The 26,977-nt window shown below is 41.9% G+C and overlaps 2 protein-coding genes across 2 annotated transcripts; both read right to left on the bottom strand.

Annotated features, from left to right (window-relative positions):
- Nucleotides 1-1,552: 1,552 nt before the first annotated feature.
- clcn7 (chloride channel 7) lies at nucleotides 1,553-18,260 on the bottom strand. Its single transcript, XM_066642912.1, has 25 exons — nucleotides 18,043-18,260; nucleotides 16,201-16,275; nucleotides 15,089-15,154; nucleotides 14,445-14,510; nucleotides 13,970-14,102; nucleotides 13,672-13,781; nucleotides 13,496-13,576; nucleotides 13,065-13,127; nucleotides 12,552-12,635; nucleotides 11,782-11,875; nucleotides 11,514-11,578; nucleotides 11,272-11,388; nucleotides 11,081-11,135; nucleotides 10,790-10,850; nucleotides 10,569-10,710; nucleotides 9,496-9,589; nucleotides 9,107-9,279; nucleotides 8,809-8,860; nucleotides 8,502-8,629; nucleotides 7,810-7,895; nucleotides 7,468-7,600; nucleotides 6,689-6,748; nucleotides 5,870-6,046; nucleotides 3,819-3,899; nucleotides 1,553-3,731 (listed from the first exon to the last, which is right to left on the bottom strand). Exons 1-25 carry the CDS (start codon nucleotides 18,136-18,138, stop codon nucleotides 3,645-3,647), a joined length of 2,379 nt encoding a protein of 792 aa, XP_066499009.1. The 5' UTR covers nucleotides 18,139-18,260; the 3' UTR covers nucleotides 1,553-3,644.
- Nucleotides 18,261-18,700: 440 nt separating this feature from the next.
- Nucleotides 18,701-25,219, bottom strand: LOC136665399 (pentraxin-4). The gene is made up of 5 exons (XM_066643011.1): nucleotides 25,088-25,219; nucleotides 24,337-24,645; nucleotides 22,709-22,925; nucleotides 21,557-21,691; nucleotides 18,701-19,341 (listed from the first exon to the last, which is right to left on the bottom strand). The coding sequence occupies exons 1-5, from the start codon at nucleotides 25,217-25,219 to the stop codon at nucleotides 18,701-18,703; spliced, it is 1,434 nt and encodes a 477-aa protein (XP_066499108.1).
- Between the last annotated feature and the right edge of the window lie 1,758 nt (nucleotides 25,220-26,977).

The raw sequence follows: 26,977 nt of genomic DNA on the forward strand, positions 1-26,977 counted from the left end.
GAAGGATAGCTGTTCCTGGAAATCACCTCAGAAAAGAAGGAAATGCAAGAGTTACAGACACAAGAGACAGAAGCTCTCTTGAACTCCAGCCTAATTTATGTCATTGAGTTGAAGTTACTGTGGGAAAAGAGGGAGCGGGAATGTGTTCCTGACCCACAGCAGTCAAAGTGGACGCTCTCTGACCATGGGGTCAGCACTTTTGTGTCAGGGTGCTCCATGTGTTTAGTATGTTTTCTGTGCTACCAGATTACAGGAGTAGAGGGAAATATTGATACTGAACCCCAGAAGGCAGCACATGTAGCATTAGCATTCTTTGCCAAAGATTCTTACTGATGTAATACTGGGTAACCGGGCTGGGAATCAAACCCGTCAGTGTAACAGCCACGGTTAATTTAAGGGGTGTAGATATCTTGTGAAGATTATATAAAAACATTAGTGAGGTCAGGTACTGATGTTGGAGGATAAGTTCCTGATCCCAAGTCATTCCAAAGGTTTCGGATGGAACTCCATCATTTCGGAGAATAACACATCCCATATAATTAAGTGGAAATAATAAATAATTAAAATAAATATTATTTAATGCTTTAAATTTCATTAAATTTGTTACATTTAGTATAATTATGTAATTAAAATAAATATGAAATAAATATAAGACAATTGTAGGCTACTGTAAATTAGAATAAACCTTTTCCCGGTGCAACATGTTGACATGGTTATTCTGAGATGCTGCTCTGACGCCAGACAGTTGTGTGTGCGACTGATTTAACAGGATTGAAGAAACCATGCTAATCCCAGTCTAAACGGATCGGAGCCAGATAATCCCACTCTGGACCTACTAATCCACAGATGCCTGGGAGGCACACGGTTCTATCAATCTCCCATCTTTAATTCACTTAGGATTATACGATGGAGATATAGGTGTAATGTAGGTGACTCGGAAGGGGGTGTGGCTTAAACGGGCACTACGCCCTGAAATGAAATACTACCCACTGAAACCTCTGATGTAATCATGCCTTCTAAAGTTTACCAAGCAATCTCCAGCAGGACCCCACAGCAGAGTTCTCCTGCCGTCTAAAAAGCTATGTTCACCAAAGCCAGTTCCAGCACCTGTTCCTTTAAATGATAATGAGCCGCTCGCTGTTCGCCCCGACCCCGAGCGCACAGCAGTGAGGAGCGAGGAACCTGTTTTTTAGACATTTTTACTCAGAGCACGTTGTGTCTTTGTGCTCTCACATAAAGGTTGGTCCAGGGCTGTGATTTGTGAGATTTAGACGAGGGGGTGGGACAATACTAAAGTCTTTGCACATGACATCAGAAGCAGAGCAGAATCAGAACGGCTCATTTTATCCCAAAATTTCTGACTGGCAGCACACAGAAAACCGACTGGGTAATCTTGTTTCACAGTGTGTGGGTTGGTGGGCTCCAGACCTCCATATTAATGTGCACATGCACTGAAGGTTTTTTTTTTTACCTAATATTTACGATTTAATGCTAACGTGAATCCAGCAACAACAACAGAACAAAGAGAACCACAGGCGAATGTTTACTGCGATTTAATGGTAAGGCACAATAAGGAATTACATGTGATCCATAATGTTTATTATTTCCACATTTTTACTTCATGACATATTAAAAAAAAAAATCAAATCAGTCTTAATTTACTGCTCAAAACCCACAACTACAAAAACAGAGGGGACGTTATTTTTATTTCCTTAAAAACCTCACAGCTTTGGACAATACATCGGCTAAATTCTTATATCACTTTTAAAAGAAGCGGATATTAGCTCCTTTCCACTTCACTGATAAACAAATACAACACTCACACATGAGAACAGATGAAGTCTGTGTGTGTTACGTAATCCTCTTGTCAGCTTTAAGAAATTTAAACGTCCCGTTTTCACGACAATGTCTGAATAACGTGGTTCAGAGATTAAAATTTTCATGGAAAACAATCGCACACCGAGGACACCGTCGTATACGCGGTTAACCGTCAGCCGTGAGGGTACCCATCCTTCTGTGTCTGTCAGCTTCACTATTTACTTTAGGCAAACGTTTCGACCAGGAAAGTACGCGACTCTACAGTATAAAATCATTACTGTATCAGAAAAAACACTGTGCAAAACAAGTCTGAATCCGTTGGAGAAGCGCGCAGAACCCTGCTGTAAATCTCCAAATGAAAAGGAAAGAAGTGAAATGTGTGCTTGGTTTGGCTCCATTAGGAAAATGGTCCAATAGAAATGGAAGATAAGGCTGAAATGTGGACTTAAAAGGGTCCAATCAGTGTGAACGTCTACGCATTCTCAACCCACAACAGATCTGAAGGTTTTAAGCTACTTTAAGAGTTACTGCTTTCCATTCTCAGCCTTTCATCCCACAGAGAGAAGAGTTTCAGCCTGATACGCCAGAGAAAACGCAACTAAACCACAACTGGCCACACTTTATGTTAAGGCTACCTTCATGAGAGCTACATCATGTTCTAGAGACTGTAGTCCACCTGTTTCTGTGCATACGTGGTGGTGTGTTAGTGTGTGTTACGCTGGTTAGAGTGGATCAGACACAGCAGTGCTGTTAGAGCTTTTAAACACTTTGTCCACTCACTCTCCACTCTGTTAGACGCTCCTCCCTCGTTGCTTCACCTTGTAAACGTAAAGTCAGAGACAGTAGCTCATCTGCTGCAGCACAGTTTGTGTTGATCATCCTCTAGTCCTTCATCAGTGACACAGGAAGCTGTCGGTTGAGCAGTGATACTAAAGTCTTTAAAAACTCCAGTAGTACTGCTGTGTCTGATCCACTCTTACAGGCACAACACACACTAAGACACGACCATGTCAGTGTCACTGGAGCGATGAGAATGGTCCACCGTCCAAATCATACCTGCTCTGAGGGGTCCTGTATATGTACGTGTAGTCGAGTTCATAAAATGAACAATGAGTGTAGATACAAGGTAGATGTTCAGTGTATAAACATGCTGTCCCTATGTAGGCAGCCTTCAAATAAAGTGTTACCCAAATACACGAGTCCAACGACCAAAGCTCGTCGATTCTAATCAGTAGACGCTGAGGCACATTCATATCAAACACAAACATAACACACAACAAAACACACATTAGAGAGGGATGGAAATCAGGACAGACACCTGAAAAAAATAAATAGACAGTAAATCAGTGCGAAAATGTAAATAAAGGAGTCGTGCTATTCTTGTAAACCTAAATAAAAATATCTTCTGCATAATTTAACGGTTTCACTGAGCCCTTGCTCTACATCATACTAAAAAGACCTTGATACACAAAGGTGAATCACTGCTGTCACGCAACAACACTTGCATCTCCATTCATTCTTCAAACCCTACGCACTGTGTTCATATTTACGAATGAACAAGCCAATAGAAATGGTCTAAAATCTCTTTTACTGTTGTGGAGATACTATGTTTTGCTACGGCAGCTACCTATAACTCCTTTCCATGTTTCCGTGTTTCACAGAACCAACACAAACACCGCATCTGGGAGATTGAAATAGAATCCTCTGTGTATCCAGGCCTTTACTTGTATCTGTCGCAGGTTGCAGACTTTTGGAGGAATCTCCCCTGCTGGACCCACAGCGAAGACAAACAGAAGGCAGGAGGAGTGTGTGGAAGGCAGGTTTTGTCATGTGTGAGCGAGGTGCAGCTCCTCAAGACCGTGTTTACCCAGGTGATATCGCGCCAGGTCTTTTCTGGTCACCAGACCCACCACCTGGACACAGAGAGAGGCAAGAATAATCCAGCTTACATCACAAGGACATTACAATAAGAGCCCATTTAAATGTGCCGTGATTCCTACCCTGTTTTCATCATCGACCACGACCAAGTGTCTGAGCCCCAGAGCCCGGAACAGCTTAAACACACGAGGGAGAGACGTCTCCTGAAAACACAGTAAAAGAAATGATCAGAAATACACAACAAATGAGTGTTTCCATCTGCCTCCATTTAGTCACTGGGGGCAAACTGTATGTATTCATATTTAAAACTAATTAAAGGCAACACAGATATTTCTGAAGCACCATTGTTCTCACAGCCACCCCTCACCCCCCGACCCCTGAATTACCCCAGAGACTCATTTGTAACTCAAGCTGTTTACTTTTGTAGCACTTTCCGTTTGCGTTTACTTTCATGCAGTTAGAGGTCTCTCGAATATACACTCATTTCCACCGTGAGTAACGTAACTGTAACCGCAAAAATAAGTCAATATTACCCACCTATGGAGCAGAAATAGAGCAACATCCCCATCTCTTTTAATGCTTTTCAACGTTCTGAAGTCTCTCCACTGTTCAAACTCCTCCAGATGTCATTTCTCAACTGTGTCTGACCAAGCAACCGAGGGAGAGAGCTCCTGAGCCAGTTCGGAGCAAAGCACTTTGTTTGTTACCCATTTACTGAGTCAGGGCTATGTATTATCACCTGATATTTTTCCAGCATGCAAACAGACCGGAGAGCTAGCAAATGGTGAGGAAACATTCTCTGATTTTTATTAAAAACGTATTTAATTAAAATCATGAACGTTGCAAACAGCCCGGGTTTTGTGGCTAGTATTGATTTTATGCACAAAACATCACTGGGAGATTTTTTTTATTGAGTCATGATCATTGGCTCAGTGCTGTGATCTATAAATAAAGCCTCAAAGGTCTCCCAAGGTATAAATGCCTTTCAAAGCCTTTATATCAGAAAGTTTAGCTCTTCAACAGATGTAGAAGTTATTGCTTTTTCGTTTATCCCCAGTTTTTGCTGAATTTTCCCCCAATTATGATGGGTCCTCAGTTCCAATCTTTCAACATGTCTCATCCCAAGCCTCCAGAGGGTGGTGGGGGAATACGTGAGGCCGATCCACCACTTCTTTATGAACTGCAGCTAACACAACCCCTAACAGCTTAACGCTCCAGAAGAGAATGCACACTGCCCAGATCTGTCATATCAGCCAACAGACACAGATAACTGAGAGGGGGCTGTCCAACTGTGCTGTCTAGGATTCACCGGAGATCAAACGAAATAGGGCTGACTAGTGCTTAATTAAAATTACTTTTATGGGTTGCGTTTCTTGCATAATATAATAATAATGTAACACTGCAAGATGCAACCAAAAAAGCAAAGAACAAAATTTAGGGCTGCGTATTTTAGACCCTCTTCTCTGTAACGACCCTCTTCGTTCTCTCTTTATCTCTTGCGTTCTCTTTCCCTCCCTCCATCCCTCCCTCCAGAGACACACCCACACACCGGTGGACAGTGGGATTTTCCAGCAGGCTGCTAGAGAGGCTTCAGTAATTTCTGCACTTTTTGTAGTAAAAATAAACCTGTTTTATTATTTTCTTCTTTCACATATTGTTTTGTGCAGCCAAGTAAACCCTGCAGTACCCAAAACCTTCATTATATACATGATGGGGTTCCAGTGTTATTATATTCTATGTTGTCTTGACACAAGTGGAAAACCTATATAAGGTCCCAGTTGTGTCATAAACAAAACAAAAAACAAAAAACAATATTACAATTAATAATAGTGTGATAATGTGAAACTACCATCTTTTTAAAAATACCATACACTTTGGTCTCATACAGCGCAACACTAGGGCCATCGTTTAAGGCTGGTCCCTAGTTAATGCAGACGCGGCATGGTGTGTGTGCCATAGTGACACGCTGCCCACACTGTCAATGATTCCTGACAACCACGTACTTCTACGCCCGATCTGAGGAGGTGTGTAGTGCTGCTGGAAGGTGCTCATGCCAACAGTCAAAATGCAGTACAAACAACGTAATCACTCACTGATCACACACAGGAGAACATCATGGAGCTGGTGAGAAGGGAGTCGTTGTTAATCTGATTTATTAATGTGTGGGATGTACCTGTGGCACGGTGTAAGGCGTGGGGTTCATAAACTCTGTGAGGTCCATCATACACTCCCTCTCATCCTGGGACACGTGGATGGACTGAATGGGAGGGAAACGTGGATAAGCATCCCTGAAATCCTTCAGCTGCAACCTTCTCTGACTCAGGCGAGAGTGAGCTCTCTCTACAAACACCTACAAAACACACACACACACACACACAAACACAAACACACACAAACACACACAAATAGTACATTTACAAATCATCACTTGACATGATCACATGGGTCAAATAATTTCTGGCTGCTTACAGTTTCCTTTAGATGTTTATTAAGTAAACAGGAAAGGATGCAAAAGGCTACTCGCTCTTATTTTTCAAGCAGGAAACCCTCCTGAGACCATTGTCTCACTCCCTGAGGGGCTTCGCTTACACAAGATTAAGATTAGAAAAAGTAAACAATGTAGGAACGAAGCATGCGTGCTCTGGACATTTTAAAATAAAAACACACACATGGAAATATGGTCCCAAAAAAAATCAGCTTTATATTCAGCATTTGCCCAATATCTTTGTTGCTAACCCTGAAAAACATACATCCCCATGTTTGTCCATATTTGAACACTGCAGCTGTCCTTCACATTGTGTCACGATGTCATGATGAATGGACCAATAGAAATGCTCCAAAATTACTCTGAATAAAATATTTTTTTTTGCACTGAGTTTGGTTTAAAGTTAGGACAACAGTTCTTTTTTGTACAGCGAGGACAATGATAATAATACAGCTGACTAAATATATCTTGTGCTGGTGCTATTAAGCTTTTAAGAGCCGTGTTTACCTTATGTTTGAGGAGAACGATGAGCTGAGAGCGGAGGACGAGGCCACAGAGTTTCCCAGGCTGTGAAAACAAACATATAAGGGGTCAGCAAACCAAAAAAAGAGAAACACAACATTCTGGACCACAACACCACAGTGTGAACAGGGTTAACAAAGCAGGATTTCCCAGTTAGCCACACACCCGAAAGAGGAATTCCACTGATATTTCTGTGGAATTGCAATGTTAGGAGGTTAAAGCAGTCACAGAGTGGTTTGATGGGGAATACACAGTTCTGGTTTTGGTGACAGGAAACACGCATTACCCTTTAACACATGTAACATGTGTTTAAAACAATGATATAGACCTTCTGCAGTGTATTCATAAGCCTTTTAGGTAATAACTAATCACAATGACATTCTGTGATTAATCACTAGGCTCTGTAAAAAATAGTGAATTATGGGGATGTGGCCAAATAAAAAAACAAAACAAAACGTAAACATTTTCCAGATTAATCACATGCGTTAACACTTTAACGTTGACAGCGCTAACTGTAATAACTCTCTTCAGAAGTCAGATTCCATTCACTACCAGTGTGAACTAGACTAACTAACCAAGTTTCTCAAACAGAACCATTTAATTTTAGCAGAAACAGGTGGAATTCCCCTTTAAGACCAAACTGCAAGGGGGTTAGTAGTATGGTCGCTCAGCTCTGCATCTATTGGACAGGCTTGACTTCTGGCTGAGGGCATCCAGGTAACCTGAGAGCCCCTATTTATGAAACCCCCCTGGAGTCAGTGTACCTCCTCGCTGTCAGCGGACTGGATGATGACCGGGAAGCCGTTGTGATTGGTAGATGTGTTGCTGAGGACGTCCACGATAACGCCGACCTTCTCCACTTGGTTAAAGCAGGTGACCGGAGAGCTCATCACCTCCCTGTGGGATGAAGAAGACACTCAAAGCTACTTTGGCAAATAAAATGAACGAGGGCATATCGTGTAGAGTTTTTAAACCCTGTGTCTGTTCACTGTCTACCACTCTGTGGACACGAGTGTAGAATATTTTTAAGTGTGACTGCACATTGTACATTAACTGTTAGAGCTAATTTTAACTACGTTTACATATGAAACATAACCCAACAATACCTGGCAGTGAGAGAGTGAGAGGTGGCAGGAGCATCCCAGTGGAGGAAGGGAACACTCTGCAGCTTAATGTGTACATCATACAGACCCTGAAGGCAAGCATTTCCCAGATAAATTAATTAGTTAAACGGCTTTACCAACATTGACACATTGAAAAACACTGTATATGGTGGTAAGCAAAAGGTTGGACACCCAAAATTAAGTGAACTCATTGATTAATGAATGAATGAGTGACTAAACCAATGAATGAATGAAAGAAAAAATGTACATTCTCGAGAGAACTTAACTTACTGGGGACAATGCTTTTGTTTTAGTTAATTTTACAGCCCTATCATACTCTTACATGTAGATCCACACTGACCTCCCTGGTGACTAAAGCCGTACTAAGCCCCACTGGCACCGTTAATGTATGCTCAGTGCAACCAGTTTCATATGACATTTATGTGCTACATCTCCAACCAACACAATGACATGACGACACCCTGTCCTCCATGTACCTAAAACACCCCTGAGCCATTCCACCTTTACACTGCATTTCCCGAACCACTCTGTGCTCCCCTCATCCACCATGACACCAACTGTCAAAGCTAAATTACCTGTACAGGATGAGTTGAGTCTTGAAATGATTTCATGTAGCTCTATTTAAAATACTTGTGAATGCATTAAAAATGTGCCATAAATCTTTTAAATCTTACTTCGATGAAGTAATCCCCCACGATTTTGGCGGTCATCAGTACCAGCATGATGGGAAGCCCATATGTAACGTTCCCTGTGGCTTCCACCAATATAACCGTGAGACTCAGAGTCATTCGGACAATGCCGCCTGCAAAAATCAAACTGTAATTTAGTGCTGCACTGTTAATTAAGAAACATTCTGAGAAGGAATGCACTCCTGATGACAACAAAGACAGAAAGAGGACAAGACAGCATTCCAGCACAGTTCCATAACACAGCACAAGGAAGTTGTCTCAGACACATGACGGTAAAACAGCTCTGACTCACCCAGCTGAGCTGCAGCTCCCATCAGAGCGTACTTTCCAGGATCTGCCCATTGCTAATATAACACACATCAGAAAGAACATCTGACAATTAGCATCTTTCACAAAATACAACCACAACAATTAAATAAATATCTCGTTGACACATTTAACTTCTTACTCCAAACATGCCTTCGATCGAAGGCATGTTTGGATCTGAAGTCCTGCACTGGGGCTACACCACAAAAAGTAGTACCAGGCTTGCAGCTGTAAGTAATAATTTTGGGTCTTTGTGAATCAGAAGCATTTCTGTACAAACTGACCGTTTGGCCGGAGGTCATCTTCGGCAGCATGATCCCGAAGAGTCGTCCCCACGCAGCGCCGATTAGCAGTGAAGGGATAAAAACTCCGGCAGAGACGGTCAATCCATACGTCCAACAAGCCAGGAAAAAATACGTCAGGGTGAAGCAGCCGAGGGTCGCGGGGTTATAGGTCCCTGGGAGAAAAACCAAGGTTAAACAGAGCTACAGCCCACAGCTGACAGACCTCAGAGCAGTTATAAGACGGAGGAACAGTGCGATAAACTTAACTCTAGTCGAGAATGACAGACTGACCAGTACGAAAGAGTGAAAAACACACTGTCACGAAATTACAGATTAATCACTGCCAATTCTTTATGTACGGAAGTGTTTACACACACACACACACACACCTGCGGGATTATGGAAAAGACTCCTGACACTCCTCTCAGGTGTGTTGAAGAATGCCGTTGCCATGGCATTGTATTCTCCATCAGCACAGAAAAGCTAAAAAAGAGAACACACACACACACACACACACACACACACACACACACACAGAGAGACACACCTTCAGCCCAAATTCACACGAATTCACACATAAAGATCATCAGGAGGGGAGTCCGTTTACATTAAGTGTTAAAATCGCAGGTGTACCGTACGCTAATGGAATCAACTGCGCTAATGTCTTTCCATAATCTCAAAATAAATTAAAGAATATGTTTGTCACAATAATTAATTACATCACTGACGTATCGTACAGCACATGGACATTACCGCAATCATATTTGCGGACCTCAATATCGCCCATTGTATTTATTGGCATGTTTGTTTACATAACAATGAATGTCACCAGTATTTGAGCCAATCATGGTTTATCTGTTTCGGAGCCAATAAGAGGATTTATAGAGGATTTTAAAGTATTTACTTGTTTAGAACTGTTCTTTAAAGGAACACTACATAATATTTTTACCTACAAATAACAACTTCAAAGTCATTGTGATGCTTCACTAGCCTGTAATAGAGAGAACAGAGCCTCTGTTTTTTTGCTACTGTGGGCTCAGCACTGCAGAAACTGCACTATGTAACTTGAATATTAATTTTGACAAGACTGTACTGAAATTAGTGGGGAGTGAGTGGTTTCCTACCCTCCTCCCGATTTAATATAGAACAGTCCTGTCAAAATGAATTACACCAAGGGAAGCCCCCCAAATGTTACCTAGTGTTCCTTTAAATTAGTGTTATTGAATCATTATGTATTGTATTATCTTTATATCAGTGGCATATAAATATAATCTTTATTTCTGGGACAATATATTCATTACAAAAAATGCTCTTCTGACAGGCTTGGAGTGTCTACTCAATTTAAATCATATGTAAATCCTTATGTATTCGGTGCTCTAGAACGTAACCGTTAACCCATTCAAGCTGGACTGGCTCCATAATGTAACTTTCATATATAAATATATATAAAACTCTGCTCCACCTGTAAGGGATAATCCTCAGTGGATGGTGATTCCAGAGGCTGGCAGTCATTGGAGAGGTAGATCATGGCAAAGGAGACTGTGGCTGTTACTGCGGCAACAAGCATCGCCTCCATCACCTGCAGGTACGGTCGGTGTACATACCTGAGGGAGGATCTTCCAGTCAATACAGAAATATATTAATATATCAGCGTTATAACATCTCTGTCTTCTGTGGTTTTACCTGATCCTGAAGATGGTCAACCAGTAGTTGAGGACGTTAAAGAGAGCCCCCAAAAGGCCACCTGCACAAGAGGGAAACATGTTAAAAGTTATTCACATGTATTCTACAGATGTTTAAAGGGGCATTAAAATAAAATGAATCATTATTATTAGTGTTATATTATAATTATTGCTAGTTAATTAACTCTAATACATCTGTAAAAGTGAATATACCACTGGTATTCCACGTGCTCTTAATTTGTAATTACACAGTTATTTCAGGTTTGTAAACTCATTGAATACTACTCCTTACCTACTGCTCCCATTACTATGAACAGAGGAATCTCATACAGATTGTACTGCACATTCTGTGGGAGGAGATATATCACAGACGACATCATTATTATTGCAAGTACAATACATCTATTCCTCTTAACTTTCATAATGGACTTCTAAAGTTACAGAGAAAAACAGTAAGTGATGGAAACCTGTTACAGAACTTACTTCCAGGTCAAAGCTGCCGAAGTTGATGAGACCGGGACTGGACAGGTCTCCTGGTTTGTGGTGGTATATACTCAGGAAAAAGTTCAAGGTGAAGGTGGAGATCATGGAGGCAAAGAACTAATACAAAGACAGGAAGAGAATGTTTATGTTTGAGGAGGAAGAATGGTTTACTTTACCTTGAATTAAAAACATGAGATGACATTAGGATTTATAGTCATATTGTATCAGGTTTATTCACTCACAATCCTCCAGGTCAACATCTGGTTCCAGAAAGATGCTCCTTCCTCTAAACTGAACAAAACTCCACCTGGACGAGGAGAAGCCAAAAGAAACGGGACCAGTCTTTTATAATGGTTTTCTAGAGAGATTGTACAATGTGTGTGTACATCTGTGTCCACAAAGGTGCAGCTTAAATGAGCTGAACTCACTTGTTATAAGGCGTGTCTAAAAAACACTGGATAAATATGATACTGTGTTATTGATACAGCAGGCAACAAAGACATCTCTCACCAACAGGAGCTCCAAACGCAGCGGAGACTCCAGCAGCAGCTCCAGCAGAAACAAAGTCCCTCTTCTCTGTATCCCTGCGGAAGTACTCGAAAATCTGTGCAGACAAAGAGGAACTGCAGTTAGACGTTTTTAAAGATGGCTAATATTTCTGTGAAGCTCCACCACCTAAAGTTACTTTCACACCAGACGCTGCAAATGAGCCACAAGCGTAAAGTGCAACAGTGCGAGTGGGTTCTATTTTTGACGTGTGCCATGCTTTGCAATCTAACCATTTCTATGCAGAAACAGTCAGTAATGCTGCTGAATATAAAGTGTAGGCCAATAAACAAGTCTACAAGTATTGACATATATTTTAAACCGTAGCAAAGACCAAACCCTGACCCTGATACAAGAAACAAGACCAACAGCCTGATCTTTCTTACACTAAAAGCTGTGCTACATTGTCAGCGAACAGGAAGAACAGAGTCTGAGGCTGTGTAGCACAGAACGAATGGAAGCACTGGAGAACACTGAAGACAAAGTTCATAAGCAAAGTCTGTCTTTAATCTGCTGATCTCCTCCAGCGATATCACACCACCCCTCTTCTGACAACTGGTCCTCACACAGCTCTACTTTGTCCATGTCAGTCTAGGTCGCGCTGGTCGAATGCTGATTGGGTCTTGTGACTATGGCTAGCGGTTCAGAGCCGTTTAGTGTTTGCTTACGGTTTTCATAAACATGTCCTGCTTGAATCGGACACGAGCTGTCCATCTGATCAAAACCTAACTGACCTTAAAGTCCTTCTTCAGCGATGTGCTCCTGCCCTGCGACACTCCAGCTGCCACCACAGCTCCAGAGTGGATCATAGGCCCTTCCTGAGGGAGGAAAGAGGGAGGAGCATCAAATAATTTTACTCTAATAAATATCTCTTGCATCACACTCAGCATAATCATAAAGGACAGCTGGAGGTTTATGTGTTAACACCAATACCCTTAAAATATGTACCGGACATTACTCAGGCTTTATTTTGACAGCACCCCAGTACAAAGTCGGGGTAATGTCAAAGTGAACTCATGTGTGAATAGAGCCGGTAATGTTCCGGAGCATTCACATGAATTCAATGCCGTGACCCCTGCATGCACTACACAGGCATGAACACATGCCTGAATCACACCGAGAAATAACCTGTTTCTCTGGACAGTGAAAACTACAGAATAGTGTCCAATATATTATATAATATATATATATATATATATATAATTAATTCATTATCAGAAACAGACAGCATCCAGGTTTTGTCTTACCTTTCCCACAGCAAGACCCCCAGCCACAGAGCAGATCACACCACACACCTTCACCAACAGAGTCTATTCACAAACACACACACATCAGCGACTACTGCATTTCTGATTAGCTTTTCAGAATGAATTATGAATTACTACTGGGAAAATAAGATTTAAATGGTTTATCTTTATATATAAACAACTGTATCAAAAATACAAACAACAAACACAATTAGGGTTCGCCAATCATTTAAATACAAAAATGATTATACTGGTATGAGGTTGTAACTGATTATTAACTACTTCACTAATTAGTGTTGTGCATATTTTACTCATTCTACTGTTGTAAAATGCTCCTTGTACAAAAATCCCATCTCCCAGGTGAACTAAGGGCCTTGGCACTGTAAAATACGTAATAAACATCAGGGTCTGAATCCAGAAGACATTTTTACCTTCAGCCGGACCACTCTGGGAATCTTCACTCCATTCAAATAGCACTTAATCTGAGGAATGCCACTGCCCGCAGCGATGGGCTTAACAGAGAGAGAGAGAGAGAGAATTTATTCCCTCAGATTCAGAACTGTATCTGGATCAGTACTAGAATTCCAAAGAGGAAGCAGAATTTTACCTCAATGAATGCGACGATGATGGAGCCCACCATAACATACGCTGAGTTAAGCACCGCCCACAAAACCAAGGAGATGGAAAGACCTCCCACCTGCGTAAACTTCTCTATGTCTGAGTTTTCGATAAAGGACGTTTAAAAAACATGGATGGATATGTTTGATTGTAAAGCTTCAAGCAGACACACACACACACACACAGACACACATAGACACACACATAGACACACATACACAGACAGACACAGACAGACACAGACAGACACAGACAGACACAGACACACAGTTTTACAGTGAGGATACTGTCCTTGATCACTTTGTACTTGTATCCAGCCAATTTCTCCACGATGATGTCAATGAAACAGGCGATGAGTCCAGTCAGAAATCCGATCATTCCACAGATGACCCAGCGACTAATCTCCAGACACCGAAAATTCTGTTCAGTCAGAACCAGAGCCACATTTCAGTACGGAAACCTCATGCCTCTTTTGCAGCTGGGTTCCAAATACACATTTGATTCATGGATGATTTGTTCATGTGAACCGATTCCTTGATTTGAGTCTATTGAATCAATTCAGAAAACCACCCTGTCCTTCTGTAATATTCTGCTCAATATCCGTTGTACCACTTTGCCCTCAGCCCAATACATAAACCATCGCAGTCACAAAGACTGAGAGGAACAAAACAAACAGCAGAGCTCTGTGATCTGGCCCCATGCTCCAGAGCATGAAATCAGTTAATACTACTCACTAATTCGTTGTACTGGCATTGGGCTCACCATGTGACTCATGCGCCTTTCCTCCTCCAGAAATAACTGATTCTCGCTGTTGTCGTAGTCCAGACTCTGAAATAAAGACGTGACACGTGCAAAAAGCCAAGGCAAGGCATTATTAATGTGGTGAGAAGCTGGTGGATATTTGACTGTTTGTGCATTTACTGTTTACTACAAAGCTACACTTTAGTGTTTTTTCTTTAAAAATATATTCCTTTATGAATTACTTTCTCAGGCTTGTTTTTTTTTTTTTTGCAGAACAATGAATTTCTGTGAGAAAACACACACACACACACTCACACTAGAAGAAACACACACACACACACACACAAATAGAGAAACACAGAGCGTGTGATTTCCTCTTTGTGGGCATATTTTGTACTTACTGGCCACCACAGTAGAGCAAGTAGTAAGTGCAAACCCCCCCACCCCCCTGACCCACTCCCTCACACACACACACACACACACACACACACACACACACACACACACACACACACAAGACAGACATAATTTATATCTGTCCCTGATTTTCCAAAGGACCTAAGGCTGATTCCCAGGTTAATTACAGTCAGAGGTTTACAGACAGACACAGAGAGGGATGTTATAGTACTCTACTGAGAGACTCGTGTTCATTTTAAGTGAATTACCTCAAATTTAAGCGAGAGCAGCTTCTCGTTATGTGGGATTTCCTTTGGTCTGCTCCTCATGGGATCCTGCAAAACAAACACAGCAAATCAGAGGCCTCACAGAACACAGTAAACAAATTGATTTAGTTCTAGGGCTGGATGATATCCACTGCCTACAGTTACTGTGAGTTTGGCTTTGAGGAGTGTGCCACAATCTCAAGGTTCAATGGAGCACTTTTCAGCTTTGTTAGTATCATTACTACAGTTATTATTATTATTACTACTATTATCCAATATCAGCACCTGATTTCACGCTTATCTAAATGGCTAAATCCCATCAAATCCTCACAGAAATGATCCAACTTTTAGTGGAAATCCTTCCTAGAAGAGGGGAAAACCAAAGAGATTTGATATATTCTGATATATATATATATCCTTCATTAAATTAAATACAAATTTTATAGTATTTTTTATTGCTTCCGCATTGTTCTGCTCTCGTGGCCCATCCAGCCACACACCGAAGAATGAATCAAGTGGAACAATGGCATTAGCTTTTCACAGCACAAGGAAAACATGCCTCATAAAGAGTAAGCTACTAAAAACACAGCATGAAGCCTCTGAATCATAGATGTATGTTTCCCCAACAGAGTGGAAACATCTCAGCACAGTCCTGCTGATATCCAGTCGACATTCTGGAGCTGGCCTCAACACAACCTCAAACAAAGGCCTTGTAATCTGCACACGCAACAGAGCTTACAGCCTTTCAAAACTGCCTTGTTCCAGATCCAATCCTGACGAGTATGCTCTGCTCTGAGCGGGTGCTAAAACTGGGAGAGATGCACAGATTCCAGTCAGGTGTATTACATACACCCAAAGTCATGGAGAGTCCGTGCTGCTCTGATTGTGCAACCACAGACCCCCCCCCCAGAGTCAGAGGATCTCCAAAGCTGGAGATGCAAGGCTGCTTTACCCTATTAAGCGAGGGGATACCTCCAGCTCATGCATTTCTTCTGAAATATCTCCTTCAACTGTGAGGACTGTATGGCATTCAGCCAGTATTCGAGGTCAGGGGCTGATTGTGGATAATTATTAATATTTTTATAATTGTTTTTAACAGATTTAATAGATCGTACCTCTTCTGGTGTGAGATCCTCGTCGAGGTCCACTGTGCTGAGTCTGCCGATGTGAAACACACTCCCTGCGGATGACTGGAGAAAAAAGACAAAATGGAAATCAACAAAACACCTACAACACTGTTGAAAGTTAGTCATTTCATGTTTTTTTTTTCACAGAAGTGATGGCCTCTCAATGTTGGCTTGAATTCTACACATTCTTTCACTTTCCTTTGGGTACGGGAATAATCACGGGATGAGCACTGCCACATTTCGCAATATGATAACAGCAACAGCATCTGGACTGGGTATTACTAGAGTATGGACCTTCTCGTTAATGTAATGTGTTTTTCCCCCCATATATTTAAATGGGCAGTCCTCCTCCCTCAATAATCCACGGCTGAGCAAAGCATTCAACCCCTAACTGCTCCCTGGGCACAGGGGGTGGCTGCCCGCTGCTCTGGGGGTGTGTTCACAGTCCCTAGTGCACTAGAATGTGTGTGTGTTCACTGCCACGGAGGGGTTAAAACGCACTGCATGTTGCAACATAAGAAATAATAATAAATAAATATTTCCTTTTTCAAAGCAGAACTTCCAATGCTTCCAATATTCTGGCCACAAACTATTACACTTTACAGGTCAATGAACTTTAGCTAAATGTTAAATACTTTACACAAAACAGTTTAAAAACTCCCTTTTCGTGTCACGCAAATACGCCAAACATATCAAAAGCATCTTTTGTAATCTGTGGAACTGGAAGTGACCTCTTCAAGGTGGAAAATGAGAAGTTGGGATTTTCTTTCATGCCCAAATTTCAAAACTCTGTCTCTTCCCAATGCCACAGGAACCTCACAGAGTTAATCAGGTGCTTACACTGCTTTTATGCATTTCTCCTTAAATACATTACACTGTGATTAGTGTTTATACTCATAACGAACAATGTAAAACAACATCCCTTTAGTGGAGGGCTGGTATTAGGTCTGAGCATACAACAAATATAACTAGATATTAGAGCGAGTTGATTTAAAGGGTAAAGGCACAGATTTCTCAATCTCTGCACAATGTAATCAGTAAGTGTGTTGTTCGCAGTGGAGGTAAATGGAACCAGACGTCTGGCTGCAAATGCTTCTACACAAAGTCATTTCAAGAAATGGTTCCAAACACACTGCAATTATTTGGAGATTTTAATACATGTATAACCTGGATTTTCACCCAATCACTCTTCATCTCCAGCCACCAAGGTCTAGACATTAAAAGACACAACTCAACCCAGTTCTAGACAGCCAAGTGTTCTAGATAGCTAACAGTGACACTGAACTGTAACCCAGTTAAGTGCAACCCCATTTCTTCAAGAATGACATTCAAGTTCAGCCTATTTTTAGATATCCGAGAGTGAACCAGGTCTAATAAGTTGATAAGACTTGTTATTAGCATTTTCAGAGCCAACTTTAACTGTGAAGCAGTTACTTCTACCTCCTACACCATTTAATGTAGAGTGGAAACAAACAGAGCTAAAGTAAAGGCAATTAGACACCACAGTGTCTTTACCAATAACACCATTTAAGGTGGAACGGATAGCTGTATCTACCAAGAAGCAGGTGAAATGACAGTGCTGTGCAATTTAATGTTGAACATAAAACAAGATTCCAGTCAGTTTCACTGCACCTACATCAGACGTCAAGCTGTTGCACCTCTTAAGGTGGAAAGTTGTCTTATTAAGAGCACGCATTGACACCTGCTGCAGCATTTAATGTGGAAAAGACAGTTGTAATGATAAGCAGACTTAGTGACACAGCTCTTGAATTTAAGGTGGAACGGATAATTGTAGTTAATAAGCAGAAATAGAGTTGTTATGTTACAGACCTGTGTGTTGTATTTAGGTTGCTCTGAGCCGTTGACGAGCGGTGTGTTCTCCTCGCCTCTCCCGGACCACGACACTTTCTTGGTTATATTAGCCATTTCGATATTTTAAAACATCCACAAGTGGATAAATATTTACATAAAACTACATAGACATTGACAGTAACAGTGGAGTTCAGGACTGCAGAAGCCTCTTTTCCCCATGACCAACGGTCATAAGCAAACTCGTGACGAACACTACGGCAAGCGAGAGGAGTCCAGAACAAGAACACGCCCGCACTGCAGTATGGGAAATGTAGTTTAATTAAATGTATCGGTGTTTAGACGTAGTTTAGTCCTCTGGAATATTAGGCATATGCTTATATTCAGAAATCAATATCAAATTAAACATCAAGAACATGATAATCTTAGTACAATACATGTAGACATCACCTTTTAATTAGACAAAAAAAACAACAACATTGGTTGAACATGTGCTAGCAGGGTTCGAGACATTCATGGACTCTGTGTGGCTTTGAAACCATCCTATCCCAACAATGACCCTGATCGACATTCATATGTGAGGCCAACCTTTAATTTTAATTTTTGGTTTATTATTAGGAAGTAATATCAATGAATAGCTCTGTTGCCTTGTTAATTAAATTAGCACCAAACTTTCAATTTAAGTGCAATATTCCAGACATTCACAGACCACATGCTGTACATTTCCATGCAAAACATCCACATTATCCAAGGTCAGTAGAGCTCCTCTAGGGATTCCTTTCCCAGTGGCGAGTCTGGATACTTCCCCAGGAATCAGAGCCCGGTTCCACAAGGCAAAGCCGGCCAACCGGCCTACAAAAGCCTCAGCCAGATCAAAACCACCTGCCACTGAGTCCTGCTCCTGCCCCAGGATTATTGAACCCCCAGGAGGGATGTCATAGCCTTTCTGGAACCGAGAGCCAGTGGAAATTAGTTGCTGATCGATGTAGTACCAAAACTGTCCTTCGATAGAAGACCAGATCACACATATATGATGCCACTGTCCATCAAGAACTCTGTCCATGGCCAGTTCACGATACGCTGGATCTCCAACCACAAAGTCCAGGTTGCCTAGAACGTCGGATCTCCTTCCGTACAGAACCAGAGTGTTGTCGTTCTCCACAGTGGCATAAGACAGAAGAGTTCCCACATACTCAGCTTCCACTCTCAGCCAGGTGCACACAGACAGCTCGTGGATGGCAGTAAGGAAAGATGTCTTAAATGTGACATAGTTTTTGGTTGAAGCAGAAGGGAACAGTAGCATTGAGTTCACATTACATACTGTAAGACAAGAATGGAGTAAATATAAGTGCATTTAGTTTCACTGTAAAGTATGGAACAGTGCTGATATCTGGACAAAATAGATATTGAATATGACACACATAAGGCTGATTTTAAGCCTCCTAATTTATTTGGGGTTTTGTGACCCCATTTAATGTTTAATGTAATACAAATGACTCCTCACTTAGACGTGCATCACACCAGGCCTCACTAAAGATGTTTAATAATAATTATGAGTCATTAAGTAGGTGGCATTGCGCCCCACTGCCCTCTAAGGGTTCTATTAGGACACAAAAACATTACGCCCAGTGGAGAATATGATAAAGAGAGTTATCTTTTGGGACTATTTTGACTTACAACTCAAACTGTTTTCCAAACAATGAATCATTCATAAATATTTCCTATAATAACTTTAAAGGAGGGAGACTAGAGAAAGGCACCTGTTACCTGTCTACTGCTCTGACTCTGTAATTTCATACATATGCCAAAGCACTCTCCATAATGTTTTTAAAACATCTCAACAATTTAAATATTTTACAACACTGACATTTTTAAAAACAGGTTTAATTCACTTTAACATAAATATGTCTGAAAAAAATGCAGGATTTATCGACTGTGATTCTTGTGTTTACAGAGTCAGAGGAATGCCGTCTGATTGCATCGTCACTTTCCTTGCTGTAAGTGTAAGGTCAGTATGACACATGACGCTCGTGAACAGGGTGGTGTAACTCTCTTTTCGACTTGCAGACACAGTGAATTCTGGACACACCCTTCGCAGCACCCTACAGTATTTTTAACCGAAGCCCTGTCTAACCTTTGTATTTCGTCAATTTGTTCCTCTTTGTAGGTTCAATTAATTACGTCTCAGGCACTTAAGGTTATAGTTATATAAAATAATGTATCATCTCAGTAGGCATGGTGCTTATTGTTTATATTTATAAATGATTACAATAAACACAAATAAATACAGTGAAAGAAAAGAGTTTTTTTTTCTTTCTTAAAAGTAGTAGCTGTGTTGTGAGCAAGAACAAAGGCTGTGTTCGGATATTCTCCTTGATCTTATGTATTTGTTAAATAAACAACACTCTTGATTAATAAAGTAATGAAGCGTGTATTAACACTAAAACTAGTAAAAGTACCAAGACTTGGAAAGGGTTAAACTTTAGAGTTAAACATTACTTACTTGCAACACAATTATTTAATTTATTCATTTTTATTTCGAGCAAATAGCCTCTTACTGCTCAGATGAAGAGCTTTTTAAATCTTATTCAATCTCAGTCTTTTGCACAGTGCTCTATTTTCACTGAAATTAGAATCGAATATCTTTGATTATATTATATATATTATTACAATTATATCATACTATATTGTATAGAATGATGTTGCTGCCCCACAGCGGCAGGGTCTCGGGTCCTGGGTGGAATCCTCCCCTCAGGTCACAGTCTGTGAGGAGTGTGGTGTGTTCTCCCTGTGTCTGCGTGGGTTTCCTCTGGGTGACTGTCTGTGAGGAGTGTGGTGTGTTCTCCCTGTGTCTGCGTGGGTTTCCTCTGGGTGACTGTCTGTGAGGAGTGTGGTGTGTTCTCCCTGTGTCTGCGTGGGTTTCCTCCAGGTGACTGTCTGTGAGGAGTGTGGTGTGTTCTCTCTGTGTCTGCGTGGGTTTCCTCCGGGTGACTGTCTGTGAGGAGTGTGGTGTGTTCTCCCTGTGTCTGCGTGGGTTTCCTCCGGGTGACTGTCTGTGAGGAGTGTGGTGTGTTCTCTCTGTGTCTGCGTGGGTTTCCTCCGGGTGACTGTCTGTGAGGAGTGTGGTGTGTTCTCCCTGTGTCTGCGTGGGTTTCCTCCGGGTGACTGTCTGTGAGGAGTTTGGTGTGTTCTCCCTGTGTCTGCGTGGGTTTCCTCAGGGGGCTCCGATTTCCTCCCACAGTCAAAACACATATGTCGGCAGGTAAAGTGTCTGTGTCATTGTCCACAGGTGTGAGTGTGTGAGTTATTGGGTGAGAGTGTGATGCCCTATGATGACTTGGGGCCCTCTCCAGTGTGTGTTCTGATTATTGAGGGGGTGGGGTGTCCTTGTCTGAGATTAAGTCTAGTCCAGTACCTTCACAGCACTTTGAAATTGTGAATGGACACTCTTCTTTAAAATGACTAGGTCTAAGCTTAATCCCTACTTAGTGCAGGGGATTAAACATCCCTTAAAGTGAGTAGGAACAGTACGTACTTGTCGCAGGTTTCTTCGGGCTGTGGTGCTGAAGAATCTTCTGTGTGAGGGGAGGATGTAGGAGGCTTTGGATCTGCTCTACTTCCTCAGGGTGTGGTGCTGTTGCCGTGGGAACTGTCTGACTGGGTGTCTGCACTGAAAGAATGCATGATTTTAGTATAGCCCTGTTTCATATGGATCCCAGAGGGTCAACACCATACAGACTTCCAGGGCTCCACTGGTCCTCAAATGGATCTCAAGGAATGTTGTTTAGTAGGGCTCTGCTGAGCTTGCACTTTTGCAGTCCTCAATGAAGGCCGTATTAAGAGCACACCTCAGGTCAGCAGAATGAGAAATGGTATACAGCCTCGTATCTGATTCTTCCTGGCAGGGTTCCAGTCTGGGTCTTTCCACTTCAGTGTAAAATCTTAAGCCCTGTTCACACCTGGTATTAAAGGAGCTATCTGTGATAATGACAGAAAGCATTGAAAATGGGTACTGCACGCCATATTCAAAGCAGCGGACAGAGTTTACTAGCACCTTGCGTGGGTCAGTTAACAAGGCGTATATTGGTGTTATTCCCCAGCTTCTTATTTAAATTTTCTGTTCCACCTTAAAAAGGGAAACTATGCAAGGCTTAAGTTATCTTTTCAAACACAACTCTTATTCCTCACCTGCAACCAGGGCTGTGTAAACTTTACAGTGATTGGAATGTGGGCGGAATCACAGGCCGTAAAAACAATAGAGTTCCGCTCTGGAACGGACACCTCTCAACAGCAGCACTGATGCCAGAGAGGCCAGTGCTTCAGTTTAACATGTTTCTATAATCTCTGAAGACACACCCTGGTTAGTTTATGATTTAGCACAGTACATTTCACCTTTAATATTTATCTTGTGTTATCTGATCACACGCTTTAGCATCCTCGAGACGCATCCTGTTTAAGATTGCACTTTGTGCTGACCACTTACGATCGGGTCACCCCAGGATGCATGCGAATGGCAGGTGTGAACAGGGCCTTATATTCCTCTAGTGCCCCGTGGGGTTTGTAATAGTATGTGAGCACTTGTCTAACCGATTCCCATGAAGGATGTTTTGGTCTTTCTGGGATTAAACACAGACATTTAAAGCTTGTATAAGTTCAGCTTAACTTTTATTAGTGTGTGATTTTTCACCTTTGAATGGGTCTGTGGTGGTCCTCAGAGGCACTGAAGGAAGCCTGTTTTTCATTCTGATTTTCTTAGAAGCCTTAGGCTGCTCTCTTCTGCATGAGCATGGATTCTGCTTGGATCTACTGAGGAGAATTTGGTGGACACTCTTCATTTGATCCTCGAGATTATTCAGCTTTTCTCTAAAGTCATGGACCTCTCCTTGTGGGGTCTTCACAGCTCTCTCTGTAAAAAATGAATTAGAGGTCATTCTGAAGATTTAGAGTTTGGAATTCATGTAAAAAAAATCAGTTCAGTACATAAATGTTGTCTTAACAAAACCTCATATCTCAACTTGTAATATTTTTGGGGTTTTATACATAATTTAAAAGTAATATCTATCTTTTACATTAAAAAATTTAAATTCATTCATTCAGTCATTATCTGTAACCCTTATCCAGTTCAGGGTCGCAGTGGGTCCAGAGCCTACCTGGAATCATTGGGCGCAAGGCAGGAATACACCCTGGAGGGGGCGCCAGTCCTTCACAGGGCAACACACACACACACACACACTCACACCTACGGACACTTTTGAGTCACCAATCCATCTACCAACGTGTGTTTTTGGAGAACACACCACACTCCTCACAGACAGTCACCTGGAGGGAACCCACGCAGACACATGGAGAACACACCACACTCCTCACAGGCAGTCACCCGGAGGAAACCCACGCAGAGACAGGGAGAACACACCACACTCCTCACAGACAGTCACCCGGAAGAAACCCACGCAGACACAGAGAGAACACACCACACCCCTCACAGACAGTCACCCGGAGGAAACCCACGCAGACACAGGGAGAACACACCACAATCCTCACAGACAGTCACCCGGAAGAAACCCACGCAGACACAGAGAGACCACACCACACTCCTCACAGACAGTCACCCGGAGGAAACCCACGCAGACACAGAGAGAACACACCACACTCCTCACAGACAGTCACCCGGAGGAAACCCACGCAGACACAGAGAGAACACACCACACTCCTCACAGACAGTCACCCGGAGGAAACCCACGCAGACACAGAGAGAACACACCACACTCCTCACAGACAGTCACCCGGAGGAAACCCACGCAGACACAGGGAGAACACACCACACTCCTCACAGACAGTCACCCGGAAGAAACCCACGCAGACACAGAGAGAACACACCACACTCCTCACAGACAGTCACCCGGAGGAAACCCACGCAGACACAGAGAGAACACACCACACTCCTCACAGACAGTCACCCGGAGGAAACCCACGCAGACACAGAGAGAACACACCACACTCCTCACAGACAGTCACCCGGAGGAAACCCACGCAGACACAGGGAGAACACACCACACTCCTCACAGACAGTCACCCGGAGGAAACCAGCAACCTTTCAACTTTTCAAAACCCTCTATCCTTTAAACCACTAAGTGAATTTATGACAAATAAACCAGGAAAGTAATCCTAGATTAAATCAAATTAAATCTTGTTTTTATGGAGATAAGAGGTCTGTGTTCTGTCCCATTCCAATCCACTGTAGTCATTTATTTGTGTTTAATTTAAAAAAAAAAAACAGTTTAATTTCTTGTTACCATAGGAGATCATTTTTTCTGCGGTGCCCCGCTGAGTCTCCGCCTCCTGGGTCAGGTTCCTTCGCACCATTCTGAGGTTTTCCTTTGTTGACCGCTCCACTTTGGCCAGTTTTAGCTCTAAACGCTGGGTTTTTCTCCTCAGTTTCCTGCTCCAGGATTTCAGAGAGCTGAGATCCCTCTCCACCACAGCCTTAAAAGAGTTTAACTCTGTGGCAAAGCTCTCAGAGCGCTGCATGAGTGACTGGAACCGAGTGTCCGCTCTGTGAGAGATGTTATAATTTCCTGCAATGCTCTGGAGATGAGTGAGAGTCATCTGCTGGAGTCTTCTGAACTGAGGAGGGAAATGGGTTTAAAAGTACTGCAAAAACAACCGCGGAAGACCCCAAAGATCTGTAGATCATTTATCAGATTAACAATGACACTGTCGCATCTCTCGGTGTAGGATGTTGTGATTGTGTTGAGCTGCTAACGAGCAATGAGGAGTGCATTTATAAACCGTACACTTTCTCATCATAATGTTTCCCATCAAAGACATCACATCAAACCCAGAGCTATTGTGAAAACGAGGGAGAAGCGTGTGTTGATGACGATATGGTGAAGGAATGTCATGCACATTTTAAACATATTTTATAACAATAAAACAACAGGAAACAACACCAGGATCTTATAAAAGACATGATTTATCAGAGCTCCACTTCTACGTGACAGTGAATTCCCCTTGTTCTGTCAGTTTTAGAGGAAAGCATGAACTGCACTTCCATTCCAGCACCAACCTGTTCATCCAGCCTCCGCAGCTGGCGAAACAATCGTTTCCTCGTATCTCCAGGTGATCTCTGACCCCGGCTCGGCTCCTGGAGGACCACGAGGACCACGAGAACCACCGCGGCTGACCTGCTGCAGAACATCACGACCAGACCTCTGGGATCGGCCCCTTTTCCAGCTGGTAGAGGCGAGATGTGGACGGGTTTGGTGGATTGTCTCTGAGTGGGAAAGACAATGTGGCTTTTACATTAACAGAACAGAGAGGATCCAAGAGGAAAACAAGATGGATTTAACAGAGGAGCAAGAAAAACAGCTCTGAGGCCAGCACACTACATGAGAACCATTTATGAAACAACAACATGGAGACGACTCGTTCAGTTATTCTCATATTCTTTATGTGAAGTTATTAGAAGAATATTATACCTTTTTTTTAGCATATTTCCACACAATTGCCCTTGGATTAGGTGTATTTTTCTATAAATTATATAAAATAATATAATAAAAATGCATCCGAATGTATTTATTATTTAATTTATTTAACGCAACATAAAACATTAAAGGAACGCTAAGTAAGATTTGGTATTTTTGCTACTGGGTTCCCCCTTTAGCTGCATGATTCACTTTCCTGAAATCAACAGAGAAAAGAAATGGTGGGTTGGTGTGTTGTGTCCTACCCTCCTCCAACAGTTACATAGTGCAGTTTCTGCAGTGCTGAGCCCGGAGAAGCACAGGAAGGCTCTGTTCTCCCAATTACAGCTCAGTGAAACTTCACAGTGATTTTGAAGCTGTAATTTCAAGGTTAAAATTCTACCTACTGTTGCTTTAATTCTTCTGAGAAGTCAATGAATACAGGAAAATAGCTCAAAACCAACAAATAGGTTGAATAAGTTTATAATATTGTAATCTCATAATGGGTAATATTAAATATTCAGACATGATAGAGGTCTTGTGCAGGCCTCTAGATCTAATATGAATGCATTTAAGGAACAATAACACACACACACACACACACACACACACACACACATACACACACACACACACACAGCAGTCCAGCAGTGAACACAGTGCATGCTTACAACAACACTGATGGTTTTGTTTAATGTGTGTGTGTGTGTGTGTGGGAGTGTGTGTGTGGGAGACCAAAGAAACAAATGACAAACTGTTCAGAGTCACATTCAGTCAATTTTTTTCGGCACTGAATTGACCCCACAGAGATGTGTAGATCATCTACAAAACAATAAAGTACAGTACATTCAGAAGGGGGTAGGAGCATGTTACATGTAGTTATTAAAGCACAAAACGTCAGCACAGCACAGAGGATACAGAGGCATTTGTACTTTCTGAATATTAAAAATAATAATAATAATAACAAATAAATAAATAAATAAACAAATATAGAATTTAACTTTAAATTAATTTGATACTTTATTAATCTTATAAAACCCAGTCTCTGCATTTAAGTCATCCATATCAGTGACCACATACACACACACACACACACACACACACACACACACACACAAACACACACATAAATAAAATGAAATAAAATAAACTTAAAGCGAATAAACAAGTGACATGTATTAAATTATTAAATAATTATATAATTATCCTTGCAGTTGCCCCCTACAATAGCCCCTCACTGAACACACACTCACATACACCCTAGAGGCAATGGAAAATACACACACACACACACACACACACACACACTGAACAGAGGGCAGCCACCTCTCAAGGCACTTCAGCCATGGATGTTGATGGAGGAGAACACACGGTTCCTTCACTCCTCCGTCTCCTTCCGACTGTTCCAGGGGAGTCAAACTGGTGACCTCGTGGTCCCAAGGACACGTCGCTAACCTTTTGGCCACGGCTGTCCCCTTTCACTCCGGCTGTGA

This window comes from Hoplias malabaricus, chromosome 13, assembly GCF_029633855.1.
Source record: "Hoplias malabaricus isolate fHopMal1 chromosome 13, fHopMal1.hap1, whole genome shotgun sequence".
NCBI lineage: Eukaryota > Metazoa > Chordata > Actinopteri > Characiformes > Erythrinidae > Hoplias > Hoplias malabaricus.